Source organism: Punica granatum, chromosome 1, assembly GCF_007655135.1.
Source record: "Punica granatum isolate Tunisia-2019 chromosome 1, ASM765513v2, whole genome shotgun sequence".
Lineage (NCBI taxonomy): Eukaryota > Viridiplantae > Streptophyta > Magnoliopsida > Myrtales > Lythraceae > Punica > Punica granatum.
This window is the reverse complement of record NC_045127.1, coordinates 54,245,393-54,264,096: the sequence shown is the minus strand read 5'-3', so window position 1 is coordinate 54,264,096 and position 18,704 is coordinate 54,245,393. Positions and strand designations below refer to the sequence as shown.

Below are 18,704 nucleotides of genomic sequence, written 5' to 3'. Positions count from 1 at the left end.
GCTTCTCTTCGGAATTTTCTCGAGTGAAGATACTATCCAATGGGCAATTGGTTATACTAAAAACGGATGGCATTTGATCATAGGTGTGTCGAAATTGTCCATGTGAACAGGGAAGGTAGCTTATATTCTCATACTGCAAACAAATGTTTCTTATCTTAAGGCGTTCATCCTGTTGATGATTCTCGATGCATGGTTGAGTCTATTCGCTCTCTCATAGATACTGGCCACAACCAGATGTAGCTCCTTCTTGTTGATGTTTGGGTCTGAATCCAAATGCCGGAACAGGGACTCCATCATCTCGAAGTCCTTCCGCGCACCGTATAGACTGAGCATTTGGAAGTGGACCTCATCTGAGAAGATACAGCCCTCTTCCTGCATCTCCCGATACACTGAATCGGCCCTCTCAAAATCCCGCAACTTGCCGAATGCATTTAGGACGATGGCTATAACCTCAGAGCTGGGGAGGTACCCAACCGCTCTCATCTTATCGAACACCTCCACAACATTCCCGTGTTTCTTGTTTCGAGAATACAGCTCAATCATGCAAGCGAACACGGATATGTCCTTTAGCTCCCCCGCTTCAAGGGCCTGTCGGAAGACCCAGGTTGCCTCCTCGATCCGACTGGCTCTTGCGAGAATTGCTATCGCCGTTTCCCTGGGGATGTTGTCAGGACGCCTCAGCTCATGGAGCAGTCTCTTGGCATGGGCCACCAAACCTGCCCTCTCGTAAGCCACTATCATCGTCTGGTAAAGGACCTGGTCAATCTCGACCCCCGAAGATCTCAGCTTCTGGAAAAGCATTGCCGCGCGTTCCAATTTTCCCGCCTTGCCCCATATCGAAATTATGGTCGAGTATGTTATTGCATTGGGCTCGATCCCTCTCTGCTGCATCTCCTGTACAAGGTTCGTGGCCTTCTCATGCTCGAGGGACTTCCCATATATCTTTATCATTGTGTTGTAAGTGACCACGTTCTGCTCAATCTCCTTCCTCTGCATCAGTCGGAACAGGTGAATCGCTTCCCCAAACAGCTCGGCCTCGCCGTAGACCCTTAGGAGTGTGTTATAACTAACCACGTTCGGTTCAATCCCGATCTTCCTCATGCTCCAGAAAAGCCGATCAGCCTCTCTGGCCATATCCAACTGACCGTAAACATCGATCATCACATTACATGTCGTGAGGTCAGGCGGGCACCTGGCCTCGTTCATCTCCGAGAACAAAGACAGCGCCTCCACGAACTTCTGATTCTCGACATAAATGCTCAGAAGTGTGGAGTAACTTATCGTGTCAGGTTGAACCCCCACATCCCGCATCTCCTTTAATATAAGCCTAGCCTCCCGGAAAAGTTTAGCCTTGCCAAACACGTTGATCATCGTGTTATAGGCAACAAGGTCCGGGGTGATACCAGCATTTTTCAGCCTCGAGAAAATCGTGATGGCCTTGGAGTAATCGCATAATTTACGGGATAGCTCGATTAAGTTGCTGTACAAGACCAGGTCGCCCGATACACGGTCCTGTTCCATCTTCTGTAGCCAAGAGAGCGCCGCATCGAACATGCCCTCTTTCCCGAAATGCGTGATCAGTGTCGAGTATGTATACCTGCAGCGATCACACAGAAATAATTTAGCTGCAGAACAATACTAAAATCCCGTGGAAAACAATACAATTGAAGAAAAAAATTAAAAATTAAAATCCTTGTTTATTTTCCTCCGCTGCAGATTCATCGTCTCTGTCAGTCTTATACCTATCAGGAGCGAGAGCTCTTTGGCGCATTTCGTCGAATAGTCCGTGTGCGACCTCCCACTGCTTCGCCCTGAGCACATTCCTCAGCACGACGTTGTACGCGAACACGGAAGGAGTGTACATGGCCTCCTCGTTGATCCAGTCGAGGATCGCGAGGGAACGCTCCCAGTCGCATTCGCGGGAGAGGACCGACACCATGAACCGGATCGAGAGCTGCCTCCCCTTGTAGGGAGAGAGCAGGCAGTACAGCTCCTTCTCGTCGGAGGTCTGCGAGATGGACCGGACGAGCTCGTCCATGTCCATACTGTGGTCGAGGTGGGCTGGTGGCTCCTGTTTCCTGAACGGCCGGTGGCGGCTGCGGCTCCGGCCATCCCCATTGGATGTTGAAGGGGACGGAGAAGGAGAGGCTAAGGCTGCGACTGTGAGGATGGCCGAGGATTGGACGGCGGGGATGAAGGGTGCGGGGTTGTAAATAGAGGGTCCGAAGGGGGAAAAAGATGGAATTAGAGGGAAGGGAGGATATGGTCTGAGCTCTACCGCTGCTCGCATGGTCGCATGGAGCTTTGGCCCCCAGTCGCTCCGTTACTTGTCGATCGTTTCTTCTTTCCCTTTTTTTTCCTCTTTTTTTTTTGGGTCAATAATTTCCTCATTTTCCGGGAAAATGCCATAGAACGTTGCCAAAAGTTTATGTTGAAGCCATTGCATGGAAGAAATTGTGGAAGTTATTATTGGAGAAGAAAAAAAAAATTACGATTCAAAAAAATCCACTAGAATTGGCCTGATGGTTAAACGGTGTGATTATTAAAGGGAAGTCCCGCATTTAAATCACACCCCATACGCCATGCAGGGGAATACTCTTTATTGATTGGACTTACCTGTTCCTTGGATTTGTAGAGTGTTCATGTGGACTGTGAGATTAGTCGAACGATACGATGATCGCACATCTTGTTATAAGACAAAAAAAAAAAAATAGTCCAAAAGTGTTTTGTATGCCCAGGCTCGAAGCCAATAAGGAATATTATGGGGCTCTTGGGCTTAATATTTGGCCCACTCATTCTACGTCTTGGGCCGATCAATAATTTGGCCAGATGTGGTCCGGCCCAATCTGCTTTCTTCCCTTTGAGATAATACACTTCTCATTGTATATCTCACGCTTTCTCATTGGCTGCTCGAACTTTTTTTCAACTGCCGGCATCTCTTCTGATCGCTCGGATCCTAGTGGTCATTGCTGAACTGATCATAATCCTGTGATTGTACGTTGATATTCTTTTTCCAATTATTTTTGTAGGAAAAATATAATTTTGGCTCTCTTTCACTGAATATTTTTCTATTTTCATTCTTTTTTATTTTGTAAATTATATCGAGTTGAAGCTACATCAGCTGCCATGTGTTATACCGACATAAATGAAAAATAAACTGTCATTTCTTATTTCTACCTTTTAGTCTTTTTTTTCTTTTGGGTTATCTTTTGAGGGAATTGATCATGTTTTTGAAGAAGTGAAAATTCGGTCTAAAGTGGTTCGTAAGAAGAAAAAGAAGAACACGACTCGTCGGTCTAAATTCGGTTTTTCCTTTTTCTTAATTAAAGCCGCCGGTTCGGTTTATTTTCCTCTGGTTTGTGAATAGAATAGGAAGGCAAACGACGGTGTTCTTCCCTCCGACAGCGCCCCTCTCTTTCTCTGCCTTCCCCAGGAAGACGAGATGAGGCGGCGCCACCGCCAAAAGATGCGGGGGAGATCCGAGGGCCGCGTCCGCCACCTTCTGCAGTCCTGCGAGAACAAGCACTCCACCGTGGAGGAGATTGTGGATTATCCCCACAAACACCTTGCGTTTAACCAGACACCGCCGCAGCCCTTCACTGCTGACCTGAAGGTATTAAAGTCGTCGTCGCCGCCTTCGCCTCCCCCGTCCAGCAAAAAGCGGAAACAGCAGCACCTGCAGCATTCTCCTCCGCGACGGTCGATTTTCCGGGACGAGAGCGACGACGCGGAGGAGGAGCTCGGCAGAGGGAACTCGACCAGAAAGAAGTCGAAGAAGTTCAGCCAGAGCGAGGAGAGATTGCAGAGGATGGAGGTGTCGCATCTCAGGAGGAAGCAACAACAGAGCAATCAGGACAGCGCGTCGACGGATTCCAGTGACGCCGACGATGATGAGGATGAAGAGAGTGAAGAGGGCGAAGCTGTATCGACATCCGAGGATGTGATTCACGAGCAAAAAGTTGAGCCGGAGCTCGACTTGACCAAGTCTTTGCCGCGGGCGAACTACAGTGGGTCGAAAGTAGCGAGAGAAGAGGACAAGGCTCCAAAGGAGAAGAACCTTGAATTGGATGTCGTTAACACTAAGCCTAAGAGGAAGATCGATACGATGAATGGCAGCAGTGACGTTAAGGGCGAAACAAAAGGGAAGGGCGGCCTCGGCTCTGCTTCAAACGAGAGTACCGTAACAATGGAAGGGAAGGAAGGGACGAGGTTTCGGGATTTAGGGGGGATGAGGGATGTGTTGGAGGAGCTGAAGATGGAGGTGATCGTGCCGCTGTATCATCCTCAGCTCCCGAGGACGCTCGGTGTGAGGCCAATGGCGGGGATATTGTTGTATGGTCCCCCTGGGTGTGGAAAGACCAAGTTAGCCCATGCTATAGCTAATGAGACTGGTGTCCCCTTCTACAAGATTTCTGCTACTGAGATTGTCTCCGGTGTCTCGGGTAACTGAGCTTGTTTACTGTCATGGGCTCATTATTGGAGTAAGAATGCTTGCTTTACTGTCAATCTGCTTGTTTCCGGCCTGTTGTATGTTTCGAATGTGAAAATTCTTATTGATGTGTTTTACTCTAAGTTCTGAGGAGAAATAAAGCTTTGAGCTCTTTACAAGTGCGAAGTTGATAATCTATTTCGAATATCAAGTGAAGAAACCTTAAGGTAGTCTGTTCTGATGGCTCCACATTAGTGCTCTTTGTATTTCAGCTAGTGCTCTACCTTGTTTTCACGGTGCTAAAATGTTCAGTTCCGGAGGAGAATATAATTTTAAGTTTAAAATGCCTCTGCTATTTGTAGGTGCATCAGAGGAGAATATCCGAGACCTCTTTATGAAAGCACATAGAAATGCACCATCAATTGTGTTTATAGATGAGATCGACGCTATTGCTTCTAAACAGGAAAATCTGCAGAGAGAGATGGAGCGTCGAATCGTGACACAGTTAATGACCTGCATGGATGAATCTCATAGACCCCTGAAATCATCATCGTCTGATAAAAGTGGAGACTCAGGGGAATCTGATACCAAGCCTGGCTATGTTCTAGTAATCGGTGCTACTAATAGGCCCGATGCAGTTGACCCCGCTTTGAGGAGACCTGGCCGATTCGATCGTGAGATTGTCTTAGGTGTTCCTGATGAGAGTGCAAGGGCCGAGATTCTTTCTGTGTTAATACGCAACCTAAAACTTGAGGGTTCCTTTGATCTTCTGAAGATTGCAAGGTCTACACCAGGGTTTGTTGGAGCTGACTTGGCAGCTCTGGCTAATAAGGCTGGGAACCTTGCTATGAAGAGAATTATTGATCGAAGAAAGTTAGACTTCTCCAAAAGTTCAGTAGATCGAGATCACATGGATGAATGGTGGCAACAGCCATGGTTGCCTGAAGAGATGGAAGAGCTTTCCATCACCATGGCCGATTTTGAGGTAAGGGAGCTCATTTTTTGGCTTTTTTTTTTTAAATGATATAAGTTCGTGTGGAATAGATTTTGATTTTGTCTCATTGCATAACTAGCGCTGTTGAATTTAAGAAGTTAGTACTTTCTATTCCAACATGACTCTAGCGGCAACGAGCACAGTAGGAAGTCCTATCTTTCAAAAGAGATAAGACACAAAGAACATGAGGAAGAGGGCAGTGTGAAGCTTGCTTGAAAATATTCTCATTTCGATAAGAAATTCCGATCCTTTGGCAATTACAGTGTCATCTGGAGTGGTATTACATTGGATTACTATATAAAAAAGTTTTTGGGCTCAGATTCTTTGCGAGAATAATCTTCTATGGCTTGCACTACCTTGGACATCAATATAGATACTAATGTTGTGTCGCGCCTATTATCATTACTGAAAAGAATATGAGAAACCTCAGAACTGCAAACTGCGGCTTGAAATTTTACTGATGCTTTGATGCTGATATTTCCTATTGCTTTTAACGTGTACTTCCTCAGGATGCAGTGAAAATGATTCAACCGTCATCTAGAAGGGAAGGATTTTCTGCAATTCCTAATGTTAAATGGGAAGATGTGGGCGGCCTTGATTCATTGAGGCAGGCCTTCGATCGATATATAGTAAGGCAGATAAAATATCCAGAGGAGTACGAGGTCAGTAGGATTTTTTTTTTCTTGTTTATAGTGCTTGACTTCTGCCGCAGGAGGCTGATATACTATTCATTTATCTGTTATCTTCATATATTCTAAAAGTTGGGTACTGTGAATCTTGGATTCTTGTTGGTGCTCATCTACTGGAGATTTATTTCTATGCTTCAGGAATTTGGGGTGGACTTGGAGACCGGGTTTTTGCTTTTCGGGCCTCCAGGTTGTGGCAAAACACTCATTGCCAAAGCAGTCGCTAATGAGGCGGGAGCTAATTTTATTCATATAAAGGCAAGTTCCTTCGGATGTTTTCTTCATCATTTTTTTCAAATTCTTGATAGTTTAATAGGAGCATTGCTTCAGTAACCTTAACCTTATATGTTCTGATCTAGTATAGAAACTAATAATGAATTGTCCGAATGTACAGGGCCCTGAACTTTTAAATAAGTATGTTGGAGAAAGCGAGTTGGCAGTTCGTACATTATTTAGTCGGGCTAGGACATGCTCGCCATGCATTCTTTTCTTCGATGAGGTCTAAGTCATTACTCTTTTCGATAGGATATCACTTCTGTTTGAGGGAAATCTGAATTGATTTTCTTCTCCGCTTCAATTTATTCTTGGAGCTTATTGGTCACTCAGTCCAAGATTACTCCATTTGCAGGTAGATGCACTTACAAAGCAGCGTGGTTCTGAGGGTGGATGGGTTGTTGAGCGACTACTGAACCAGGTCAATAATTTCTGGAACTCCCAGAGATATATTTCAAATTTCCGTCCCCTGTTTCTTTACTTCTACTACTCTTGTTTAGTATGTAAATTTGAACCTGTATTTGCTTCCACTGCAGTTACTTATAGAATTAGATGGCTCAGATCATCGACGAGGCGTGTTTGTAATTGGCGCCACTAATAGGTTAAGTTCTTTCTCTGGCAAATGCATCATGAAATTGCCATTGCCCAGTGTTTTCCTTTATTTATGTTTTCTTATAAGAGTACTGGCCAGTGCTCCCCCCTCTAAATGGCTTCTCTTTACAGAATTGAGGTGATAGATAGTGCCGTTTTACGACCTGGGAGGTTTGGGAAGCTTCATTACGTTCGTTTGCCCAGCCAAGAAGAACGTGCCTTGATCTTGAAAGCTCTTGGCAGGAAGAAACCTCTAGATCCTGATGTTGATTTGAATTCCATTGCTCGAATGGAGGCATGCACGAATCTCAGTGGTGCTGATCTTGCTGCATTGGTTCGTCTAGTCCTATCTGATTCTAGTTTCATCAACTCTCTCTCTCTCTCTCCGTGCTTCCATGTCATTGCGCTTTTTTATCTTTTGATAACGTGGTGCTGTTTACTTCATTTTGACTAAATGCCAGATGAATGAAGCTGCAATGGTTGCTCTCGAAGAGAAGCTGACACCATCTGGGGGCAGTTCTGATCCATGGACCATCAAGGCAAGGCATTTCGAGCGGGCACTGTCTAAGATTTCTCCGTCGGTCTCAAAGATGGTTCGTTCTAATTGCTAACTGCTCGTAACTTGAAAATGTACCATTTTCCGACTTCCCTAACACGTACTAATATTTACGTTGTTCTTTGACTTTTCGTGTTGAGCAGAATATACAGATGTATGAAAGACTCGCGAAGGAACTAAAGGCCGAATGAGATTAAACTCTAATCGCCATCTGAGTTCCTTAAGGTTGCATTTCTTGATGTTCAACTTCAGAGAAGCCATCATATTGAAGAGAGCAGAAATTCAGTGACATAGAACACACACTCTCTGTCTCTAATATATGATCAGGAAAATGGATTCGACCGCTGAGTTTTGGGAAATAAAAAAATCTCGTGTGACTTTCAAGTTCGAGAATCTCTTGCTGGCTCTGCTCTTTTTTTTTTGATAACACCAGCTCTGCTCATTTTTGGATGTAATTAACAGTCGTAGGAAGTGTAAAATTAAGAACACACTGTTTCATTAGCCGCTGTGAAAGAAATGATTTTATTCATAGCTTTTCATAGGGTGCTGAAATTACGTGCTGTTCTTTGTTTTTCCGCATTCAATTTAGTATCTGCTGAGACATATGGTAGATTCGGACAAGAGCCTATGGTGTTACTTTTGGGACTCGAAATGTGTCGATATTGTTTAGCGACCGAAGATTTTGCAGGCCTCGAGGACTTGAGATTACTGTTAAGCCAGTGCTTTGGTTCTCTGTATTGTATTTGGATTTTCATATATGAAGTTTATTTTTTCTGCTTGGTTTAATGCATTATGCTGCTCGAGTGGGGCATTGGCGAGCGCAGTGTGCAAGCTTGGATTGATCGACTGTCAAGCTTGGCTCGAGCTCGAAGAATATTAAATCGGATTTCAGCAGTCTATGATGGGAGCCGTAATAAATAAAGATGGTTCGTTTAGGAACCCACTGAAATCTATGGTCAATCGAAGATTGAGATCTCCATATCGGGCTTACATGGGGTCCTAGCGAAGCCCAGCTGTGGCGATTTTGGGCGCCCTCAATGTCTGCTTTTGCTTCTATGGGTTGGGGAAGTCAAATTATTAAGGTTGAATTAACATAGATTGATTCAAGCGGTTCGACGCTTATCCCTCTTAAATAAAGTTTCAGATTCCATCCCTTGTGAATGCAAAAAATTCACCATGGGTGAATTTTATCCCTTACTTGGCCGATCCGACTCGAATATTGCATGAATATTCATCGGATCGGGCAGAATCCAAGACTAAAGGATGAAATCACATGCACCCTTTAATTTCAATAAGCAGTTTACCAAATTATTCGATATTCCGTATCGCAAGCTCTCAGATCGGCAAGGAATAAGAGCTCGCTTCTACTCCTTGCATTACAATGAGATATTTCTTTGTAAATGAGATATTTTTCTCACAATATATAAGAGAATCCCTTTCTATATCTTCTTCCCTATTGATATTTGATATAGTCTTTCTTTCAAGTAGAAACTTTCCATTTAAATAATTCAGTCACGAGTCACGACCCTTTATTTTCTCATTTATTACTTTTTCGGGCTAATTTTTATATAAGTGAAAAGGTATCAATTTTATGGTGCTCTGTATCTTGCCCTTGCCGAAAAGGGGCATATAACATGGAAAGGGAATGGGAATTATCAGCCGTCTGCATACACACTTCTCCAAAATGACAACACCAAAGCCCGATTTATTTGTCATTTTCCCCATCCTATCGGAAGAAAGCAAACTCATTGACTTTTTCCGTAAGGTTGGACAAACTCTTGAATGAATGACATGAAATCAGACCTTTTGTATCGTTAAATATTTAACGACTAACATGATGATGGGTTTGATAATTTCATGGACATCTCAAACCTACCCTTTCTAGTTTGAATTATATACACGCCAATCGAAATGAAACTAAGCTGTTTCCATTAGTTTCTTTCGCCCCCATCACCGTGCAACATTGCGGACATAGGAAGTGGGGAAATTATAAAGCGATCCTACTTTGTCACTTGGTACGGGAAAATACTAACTAGACTATAAAATAGCGGTGATGCGAATTGTTGTTAATCATAGTAATAGCCAATAATCGTAGTCAGAGAGGCTGACTGCATTACTCCAAACCCCAATTTTTCTTCCACCGTAAAGAAAAAAATCTTACCTAAATTGGTTCAGAGAATTTTTGAAAGCTAAAACACTTGCATGTATAAAATCGACGTAGTTTAACTTTATAGCAGCTATAAATGAATGGATTTCTAAATATTTGTTCAGACGCATAAGTCTTCTTTCTTTGACCCGATTCAAAAATGTTATACGCGATCGAAGAGTTACGACTTACGAAACTATATGTGCGGAGATGCAAATAGTTTATTCTCTTCACCTCCATAAAAATGAGATGCCGAGTACGTAAGCTTCGCGCCCCCCCCCCCCCCCCCCCCCCCCCCCCCCCCCCCCCCCCCCCCCACCACCACCCCAATTTGCATAGTTTGCATTTTCTTCTTCTGAAGAAGAAGCTTACCTCATTTCCCTCTCCAAACCCGATATCGAAACGACCACGTTTCGTTAAAGGTGAAAATTGAAACGTATGGGCTTTCTCTTCAGCGGAGAGCAATGGGAAGCTCACATCATGTGACCCCTTCCCCATCTCCATCTCCATCTCCATCTCCCTTCCCTTGGCCTTTCATACTCGTCCTCGTTTCTTTCTATTTGCTCTTCTATAAATTCTCCGGTAACACTAATTGTATTAGAACATATACGGGTAATTAAGTGTTAATCACCCGAATAATTATCACGTCATAATTATTTTAATTGTACCATTTATGCGATGGAAATGTGAGCGATATTGACTCTTATCGAATTAGCCCCCGAAGATGTTTCCTATGTAATTATTATCATATTTTCTTTTGATTTCTCTAGTAAAGAAAGAGACGTCCATCCCATGGAAGGTCGTTGGGCCAAGTCTTGTATGGAAGGCAAGTTGTCAAATAAATGGGAAGAATCCAAAGGAAGGCACAATTATTCATAGGAACAATACATCATGAATCTTTCTCTTCATTCAAACTTTGGAGTGTCGTTCGTATTCTCATAATTGTGCCTGACAGATCATATAATATGAAATGGAAAGGGTCGAAGAAATACATCATATCCTTACAATGCATTACAATATATGCAGTGGCCGACCAATCCCGATTTATCCTCATTTGAGCGTTCATTCATTCTTATCTTCTTTTTGCTCTCCCACTTGCTCAAAAAAGAAAGTTTGTGAAGGTACCATTTTACTATATATTTAGCATTACACGGTCGAAAAACGGACATCATAGAAATCATGGCTACGATCTATCTCAACATGAGATTGTAATCCGCGAATATACTAATTGTAAGTTATACGTGTACCACTCTTGAAAAGGGACGACAATCATCATATCTAACTATGATCTCCCACGACAAGACTGCGATCGAGGAACGAAATTCAACTTTCGTCCATCTTTAAGTTCTTGATGACCAAACCTGCCTTCTACAAAGAGGTAATTATACTGGTGGTCCAAAAAGTTTAACTAATGTATCAAGTTGGTCCAAAAAGTTTTTTTTGCTACTCGATGATACAAAATGTTTCAAAAGTGTAATATGATAGTACAAACCGTTATCTCACCATTGACACCGTCAAGCGAAGATGATGTGGCCGACACGTGGCACTGATATGTTTTTAGGAGTTGATGGAACGTTACATAATGGTTCAAACTCTTTTGAAGTTGTCACTTAATGGTCCAAAATGTTTTACAGATATAACATAATGGTATAAAATATTCCTTTAATTAACTTAAAGGTCCACCCATGTCAATGGCGAGATGACGACGTCAATGGCGAGATAACGGTTTGTACTATCATGTTACAACTTTGAAACATTTTATACCATCAAGTAGCAAAAAAAAACTTTTTGAACCAATCTGATATATTATTAAAACTTTTTAAATTACTAGTGTAATTACCTTCCTACAAATGAGATAGATCATTTTAAAAAAAAAATCATAAAGTTTCCGGTGGATTTTGACAGCAAAATTGACAGAAACATTACTTTGAGGATGACCCTACTAAACTTTTTCGAGGAAAAAAATAGTTTCCCTTGTTAATTAATAATTAATCATGTGACATGAACGTCAAAAGAGAGGAAGAAAAAAACAATAAAAATGAAATAAGATAAAGTCAAAAAAGCGAAAAGCTCATCTCATATCGGTCCCACAAGTACCCTTTTATCGCTATCCCGATTCGTTGTTATTTACGTGCAGTAAATGAGTAATATCCACTCAGTCAAGACAGAGACGGCTCCACTGAGATTGGTACATGGTGGAAAGATTAAAGGGCAGATTTGGAGGGGGCAGAGGCCCATGAACATGTGGGCCCGTACATCCTGATCCAGTCTCGGGGGGACCACCCGATTTTGTGGGGCCTACTTGATCTCGGGGGGCTTACAAGTTTGGCAGCCTTTTCTGGTATTTGTTTGTGGGTCCAACTAACTGTCGGGCTCGATTATTTAATTACTTTTTATCGCCACTTTTTTTTGCTGGACTATCTTATTTGCTTGCTGTGCCACCTATTTTTCAATAAATGGAGGGAAAAAAATATATGAAAATTACCATAGAGGCTACATATATGTTACCTGAAAGTCGGTTCCGAATTAGGAGCCAGTTCATTCCATTCTGCAAAATTCACTTACTACGGACGAACCGGTCAATGCAAGTGAAGTCAGGATGTTTTTACACTTTGTGGGTAGTACACAAGGTCGGGGATTTCATCACTTCCAGCACATCGAGCTATGGGCACAGAAGATAGATCGTAGGCCCAATAGGAGAGCCCAGGAGGCAAGAGGCCCATTTGGTCAGTATAATAAATAATATAAATATCAAGAAGGGTTGGGGGAATGGAAGATGTCCTTTTTGTCCCATGTGCGGTCCATTCCTATGGATGCCCGTAATATATGGCAGTGAGCGAATGGTTCATCACATGCATGCACGTTATTATTTTTATTATTTAATCAATTAGATGCCCACCGCAGAGTATTAATTGAGACATAAGTAATTTTAATTCTTCGTAAGGAAGAGAATGTAACTTCGAGTTTTTGGAGGTGCATTTGTTAGAAGAGAAATAATCTTTATTACTCGACTAAAATTACGAGAGCAATATCTTCCGTAATTTTATTCGTTGAAAAATAAATCCGAAATTGTCCAAATAACAAAATGTTCAAAATTTTTGAGAAAGTAAATTAAACAAAAAAAAAATCCCTCAAAACTCGGTACGCGCGTGCAAGTCACGCACTAGTAGGAATATCTTCTACCCAAAATACCCAACGCTCCTCTTTTCCTCCTTGCATGATCTGATTGGGCGAGAGAGGAGCAGAAATAAATAAATAAATAAATGACAGCATATATAATATTAAATAAAAATAAAAATAATTTTTTTTTGGCTGGTAATGGTCCTAATGGTAATGATATTTACATTTGTGTAGAAGAAGCAATAATTTTGGAGGAGTGCACTGCAAGTATAAGCTTATAGGACCTGCCGAATAAAAAGGGTATAAACTATAAACTTATAAAATTCGATGGCTGATCGTGAGATATTCTTATTTTTATAATTAACTTGATTTTCTTTGGTCAATTTATTTGTCAATCAATACTCTTATTTGGACCAACCTGAATTCTCTTAATGATACGAAGCAATTTTTGCTAAAAGTAGATGCTTGAAAGAGATACTCGCACCTACCTTAAACTAGTCCATCTCTATACTTTAGAAAAACTTCACTATCACCAGGTCTCGGTGGCATTCGGCACATACAACGTACCATCCATATTCTTTGAGCCATCAAGGCGAGAAAGCTACATGTGTAGCTCGATTGCCCCGACCACTTGAACCTAAAAACTACCGAGTACCGAACATAAAAAGAAACAAATTCTTGATTCATTTGGAACATACGACTTTTATATATTACAACAGCTTTGAAAAAAAAAATATTCTACATGAAAATGAAATTATTCAATATAATACGAAAAGATGGTCAAGTAAAATGAATGATACGAACGAAGATAAAGGGCATTGGCACAAAAATCACGAAGTTGTAATTTCATCGTGTGGGATACTTTTTTTAGCTTCAATTTGTTTGTTTATTTTATTGTATTCTATTTCTGGTAGATGTTTATGTATGTATTTATAGTATTATTTTATATAGTTATATATATAAAGGTTGATGAAAGGCCTTGGTCTGTTCTCTCTTCCCTTCCTCCTCTCCATGTCCAGGTCCAGGTCCAGGTCCAGGTCCAGGTCCAGCCTTCCATGTCCATGATTGGGGGCAGAAGCACAGGGCGGGGAGCAGAGAGAAGGAGAAGAACTCAAGAAGGGAATAATCTTGCCTAGCCATCCATCCATCCATCAAGGTAAGGCGATAGCCATAGCCATCTCCATCTCCATCATCACCCATCTGATAGATTGAGCAGAGGAGGATTCTGCAAGCAGAGAGGTATGACTAATGGCAGAAACATTCACAAATTCAGCCACACTCAGATGAATGAATGAATGAATGAATGAATGAATGACTGAATGAATGATCAGTCATCAGAGAGAGGGCAGAGAGAGAGGGAGAGGAGCTGCTGCTATGGATGGGTGTGGGGGGGTGTGTGGTGCTCTCTCCACTTATGTCTCCCCTGATCTAACTCCTCTCTTGCCATTTCTACCTCTCTCTCTCTCTAGAAATCTCCCATTTTTAGCCCTCCCCACCACCACTTTCTCTCTCCTCTCTTCCTTTTCCGCTTTCCCTAACCTGCTAAGCTCAATTCTCTCTCTCTCTCTCTCTCTCTCTGTGGGGGTTGGTGGGTCTTTGTGTGTTTGGATCGCCCCAATGTTCTGTACTTTCTGTGCTTACTGATCCTCTCTCCTTTAAGGTACGAACTTAGGGTTTCCCCTCCTTCCCATTCACTACCCATTTCTTCCGATAACTCTCTTCGACATTGCCCTTCTCCATTGTTGCTGCTCTGTTCATGGGGTTAGGGTTTCTCTGTACTCGGATCTACAACCTCCCCCCTTCTAATTTCGACTTCCCTGCACGAATCCTATGAAACGAGCTGCTCTGCTATCATCTTCTTGAAGCAAAATTGATGAATTCGGAGCTCTGGGGCCGATGAATTCTCCTACTTCAGCTCCTTCCTGAGATTTTGAGCTCCTTTTTCTTTTTCTTTTTTGTGAAATTGTGGTTGATTTTTTTGTTCTTTCCTTTTCGGTCTTCCAGGTAGCCCACTTTTAGGTGTTTCCCGGCTTCTCAGCTCAATCTAATAAGCAAATCTGTTGCCGATTCTGCTGCCATAGAAGAGGAGAAGTCTACCTTCTGAGACCCATCAGGTACTTCAATTCTAATCTCCGTTTGATTAATTAATCTGTCTAAATTTGGGTGGTTTGAGATAGATCTGCTTGTTTCTTGTTGATGATATAGTTGTCAGTCTGCAATAAATGTGGCGATGATTTATGTTTAGTGATGCTGAAGTAAATGGGTTTCTGTGTAAATGCTCCTCAATTATTTAATGCTTGCTGAAGTTGCTCTTCTTGCATTCCATAGGCCTGTAGATTAGGCTCAGATGATTTTAATTACGAGTCAGATTTAATTTGTCAAAGAAAATGGCAATAATCATGAAGTTGTCATTACGTTTATATCTGCAATATAATTGGCTATATGTCTTGCCAGTTTGTACGCCAGTAGCTTTCCTTCAATATCTCTATTTCCAAGATAAGCTTACCAACTTTCATGTACTTGGGTTTTCCTGATCCGAGTGTGAGAAGTAAATGGGTTGTAGATGTGGTCGTCCCTTTCACTCGAGCTATCTTTCTTTTTATTTTATCCACTATTGAAGGCAAATGATAACTTCTTCGGCTGTTTCTTCTTCCTCTTCAGATTTTTGTTGTGTTGCTGGTGGCATTTTTCTGATTGAAGTTTGAAGACATGAGTCGAACGAAGACAGTTGAGAGTGATGAGGGGTCGCTCTCCAATGACCAGATTGGTTCACCTTTGGTTGACAAAGGTAAGAGCGGAGGAACTTCTGATGGAGGAGTAGTCCTGAAGAAAGGACCTTGGACCTCTGCTGAAGATGCCATTTTGGTGGACTATGTCAAGAAACACGGGGAGGGGAACTGGAATGCGGTCCAGAAGCACTCTGGGTTGTCACGCTGTGGCAAGAGCTGCCGGCTGCGCTGGGCAAACCACTTGAGGCCAAATCTGAAGAAAGGAACATTTTCAGCCGAGGAAGAGAGGCTGATTGTTGAACTTCACGCCAAAATGGGAAACAAGTGGGCACGTATGGCTGCACAAGTAAGTACTCAGCTTTAATAGGAAGGCACTATTGCCCCTATGCCCTTGCTTCTCTACGTTCTCTGTTCCCTGATAAAATAATTACTGGAATGAGATTGAAACTGTTTGTCTCCTTTCCTCTCTTACTCCAATATTTTTATTTTTTTTTTCTGTTGTGGTATCATGTTAATCACTAGCCAACTAAATATTTACTTTTTTGTTTTTCGGGATGGGAAACTTATCTGGTGGTTTGGTTATGAAATTTTTTAATGTCACCATTATGTTGACGACTGATAAATCTCAGTGTTGTATCCTCAGCTTTATTGCAGTAGGGAGTTACATGTCACTGGCATGCAAAATCAAAGGCTCTTCCATTAGAGTGAAAATATAACACCTAGAAATCTTGTACTGCATGTTCATATTATCAATAATTTTTTTGCACTCTTTGTAGTTGCCTGGTCGCACTGATAATGAGATCAAGAACTATTGGAATACACGAATCAAGAGACGCCAACGAGCTGGGTTACCCCTTTATCCCGCAGAGCTATGCATGCGAGCATCGCAGGAGGGCCAACAGGGTTCACGCTTTCATGGAATTAACAACGGAAATCAAGGATTCTTGCAGAGTGGCAGCCGCCAAAGTCCTGATGTTATGTTCGACAGTTTGAAGGCCAATCAGGGAGTCTTATCTTACGTTTCTGAACTTGCCGATGTTTCTGGAAGCAGCTTGCTGATGAAAAGTCTCGGGCCAACCCAATTTGGTAGTCTAATGCCGAGCACACTCCATCGGCCGAAGCGTCTTAGAGAACCGGTGTCTCTTTATGCTGGCTTCAGTGGCAATTCAAAAGATGTTTTCTCTTCTTTGCATCCGTACGAGGATGATAACCGTGAGAAGCTTGGGCGATCATTTGGATATTCATTTCCGATTGATCTCGATCCTACTGAGAAGGACCCTCTGCCCTCTTTCGATGTTGTTCAAGGCGGCCATTCCTTTTCAAATGGCAATTCCTCTACTTCAAAGCCGACTCCAGAGGCTTTGAAGATGGAGCTCCCTTCACTCCAATATTCTGAGACCGATTTCGGTAGTAGCTGGGACACATCTCCCTCTCCTCCGACTTTACTCGAATCGGTAGACAGATTTATTCAGTCTCCTCCTAGAAGTGGGAAGATTGAGGCTGAATGTCACTCTCCGCGAAACAACGGGCTGCTGGAAACTCTAGTTTACGAGGCAAAGACATTGAGCAGTGCCAAGAACCAGTCATCTGACAAGAGCTCGAATTCCTCTGCTCCGACTCCTGGGGATATCTGCAGTTCCTCCTTGGACGTTTGCAAGACCGAATGGGATGAGTATGGTGATCCCATTTCTCCTTTGGGCCACTCTGCAACTTCCTTATTCAATGAGCACACTCCTATGAGCGCCAGCGGAAGTTCACTGGACGATCAACCACATGCTGATACCTTTCCAGGTGAAACCTTCGTTTGGACTCATCCCTGACTCTGCAAATGGCGTCTCTTCGAAATTGTTTCCAGAGGCAAATGTTTTTGAAACTGTTTTCCAAGGTCATTTCTAAGCATTTCAAGGATGTTTTTTAAAATTTAAGGTGATGTATTTTGGATTTAAGAAAACTTTAAAATCTTAAAAACTATTAAAGAAAACATTTTCTTGAATACGATTTTTCAAGAATACTTAGAAAAGGATATCCAAACAATGGAATGAGTTGTTCCGTGTTATTACTATAGCATCTGGACTTTTTCTTTGTGAGTGGTGGCACCTGAGCACATTATCTATCTAATGCTATATCTTTCAAAAAGAATGCGGATTTCTTTGTTGATTCATCCCCTCTGCTTCTCTGGGAGAGTACCTTACTTTGAATGGATTCATCCTGCAGTGTCGAACGTGAAAAAGGAGTCGTTCAACCACTTACAGGGCCCGGAGAGAGAGCAAGAAATCCCGATTCAGTGGGACTACAGCCGGCCTGATGCTTTGCTTGCTTCTTCAGATTGGTTTGGGTTGCAGTCTGGACCTTTCAAGGAACAAGCTCCCATATCCGACTCCATAGCAACCCTCCTCGGGGACGATCTCACAAGCGACTACAAGCAGACTGCTGAGGCTTATGGATCATCAGACCAAGGATGGGGGTTCGGATCCTACGCATGGAACAACATGCCCGCTGTCTGTCAGATGTCAGAATTCCCTTGAGAATGCCCTTTTTGTCAAACTATTCGAAAGCGCCGTCTCTTGTTTTGGATTCATAATTTGTTCGAGTGGGTTATCCACTGGACCTGAACGAGACCTGGATGAGACCGAAAAGGGTTTTGCTTGTGCATTTCCAGTATAATCATGTCTCTTTTATGAACATTGATCTAGTCAGAGTCGCAGAGTCCATCAGAAATCATCAAATTACTTCTTGGTTCTATGTCGGAATTTTCGTCTTAAGTTCGCCCCCCTTTCCAATTCCGGTGGACAGAAAATAGGGAACGGTCTCTACATGGCAACGAGGTCCCATATTGAACTTGACCACCTTCACCCAATTTATTAATATTGCTAATATTATTGTTATTATTCTTTAAAAGAAAACCACGGTGTAATTAGCCATATGCTTCACCAACGATTGGATTCTCACAACAGTATCGGGCCTCAAACCCATCTGGTCCAAGCCCAATGGGCCCCAGTGAAGCGGAGGTAGCATTGGCGCCGGTCACTTTCTTCCTATTCTTCCTTCTTCCTTCTTCTTCCCAACTGCTCACACTGAAATCAAATTCCCCGCGAAAAAGGATTTTCATGGTGCCGACTGCCGAGGAGAAGTGGAGACGGAGCCTTCCAAATCTCAAATCTCCGCTCTCTACAATCACAG

General features: G+C 42.5%; 3 protein-coding genes across 6 annotated transcripts; 2 read left to right on the top strand and 1 right to left on the bottom strand.

Annotated features, from left to right (window-relative positions):
• Positions 1-51: 51 nt before the first annotated feature.
• Positions 52-2,401, bottom strand: LOC116193047 (pentatricopeptide repeat-containing protein At5g39980, chloroplastic). The gene is made up of 2 exons (XM_031521797.1): positions 1,743-2,401; positions 52-1,597 (listed from the first exon to the last, which is right to left on the bottom strand). The coding sequence occupies exons 1-2, from the start codon at positions 2,288-2,290 to the stop codon at positions 151-153; spliced, it is 1,995 nt and encodes a 664-aa protein (XP_031377657.1). The 5' UTR covers positions 2,291-2,401; the 3' UTR covers positions 52-150.
• A 944-nt stretch (positions 2,402-3,345) lies between these two features.
• Positions 3,346-8,308, top strand: LOC116214367 (cell division control protein 48 homolog C-like). The gene is made up of 10 exons (XM_031549786.1): positions 3,346-4,442; positions 4,792-5,414; positions 5,933-6,085; positions 6,251-6,367; positions 6,504-6,608; positions 6,738-6,803; positions 6,919-6,983; positions 7,106-7,307; positions 7,435-7,566; positions 7,673-8,308. Exons 1-10 carry the CDS (start codon positions 3,443-3,445, stop codon positions 7,718-7,720), a joined length of 2,511 nt encoding a protein of 836 aa, XP_031405646.1. The 5' UTR covers positions 3,346-3,442; the 3' UTR covers positions 7,721-8,308.
• A 5,491-nt stretch (positions 8,309-13,799) lies between these two features.
• LOC116192617 (transcription factor GAMYB-like) lies at positions 13,800-18,264 on the top strand. Of its 4 annotated transcripts, none has more exons than XM_031521215.1 (5): positions 13,800-13,951; positions 14,800-14,909; positions 15,457-15,870; positions 16,301-17,315; positions 17,739-18,264. In XM_031521215.1, the coding sequence occupies exons 3-5, from the start codon at positions 15,505-15,507 to the stop codon at positions 18,047-18,049; spliced, it is 1,692 nt and encodes a 563-aa protein (XP_031377075.1). In that variant the 5' UTR covers positions 13,800-13,951; positions 14,800-14,909; positions 15,457-15,504; the 3' UTR covers positions 18,050-18,264. The 4 variants fall into 4 exon arrangements, with proteins under 4 accessions (XP_031377075.1, XP_031377077.1, XP_031377078.1 ...); XM_031521217.1 differs by having other exon boundaries at positions 13,812-14,034; XM_031521218.1 differs by lacking the exon at positions 13,800-13,951 and adding an exon at positions 14,180-14,455.
• Positions 18,265-18,704: the final 440 nt, after the last annotated feature.

Coding starts and splice junctions, on each gene's coding strand:
- LOC116214367 (XM_031549786.1), top strand. CDS start 3,443: ATGAGGCGGCGCCACCGCCAAAAGATGCGGGGGAGATCCGAGGGCCGC. Junction 5,415..5,932: donor TCACCATGGCCGATTTTGAG/GTAAGGGAGCTC, acceptor GTACTTCCTCAG/GATGCAGTGAAAATGATTCA. Junction 6,984..7,105: donor GTAATTGGCGCCACTAATAG/GTTAAGTTCTTT, acceptor TTCTCTTTACAG/AATTGAGGTGATAGATAGTG.
- LOC116193047 (XM_031521797.1), bottom strand. CDS start 2,290: ATGCGAGCAGCGGTAGAGCTCAGACCATATCCTCCCTTCCCTCTAATT. Junction 1,598..1,742: donor AGAGCTCTCGCTCCTGATAG/GTATAAGACTGA, acceptor TGATCGCTGCAG/GTATACATACTCGACACTGA.
- LOC116192617 (XM_031521215.1), top strand. CDS start 15,505: ATGAGTCGAACGAAGACAGTTGAGAGTGATGAGGGGTCGCTCTCCAAT. Junction 15,871..16,300: donor GGGCACGTATGGCTGCACAA/GTAAGTACTCAG, acceptor CACTCTTTGTAG/TTGCCTGGTCGCACTGATAA. Junction 17,316..17,738: donor ACATGCTGATACCTTTCCAG/GTGAAACCTTCG, acceptor TTCATCCTGCAG/TGTCGAACGTGAAAAAGGAG.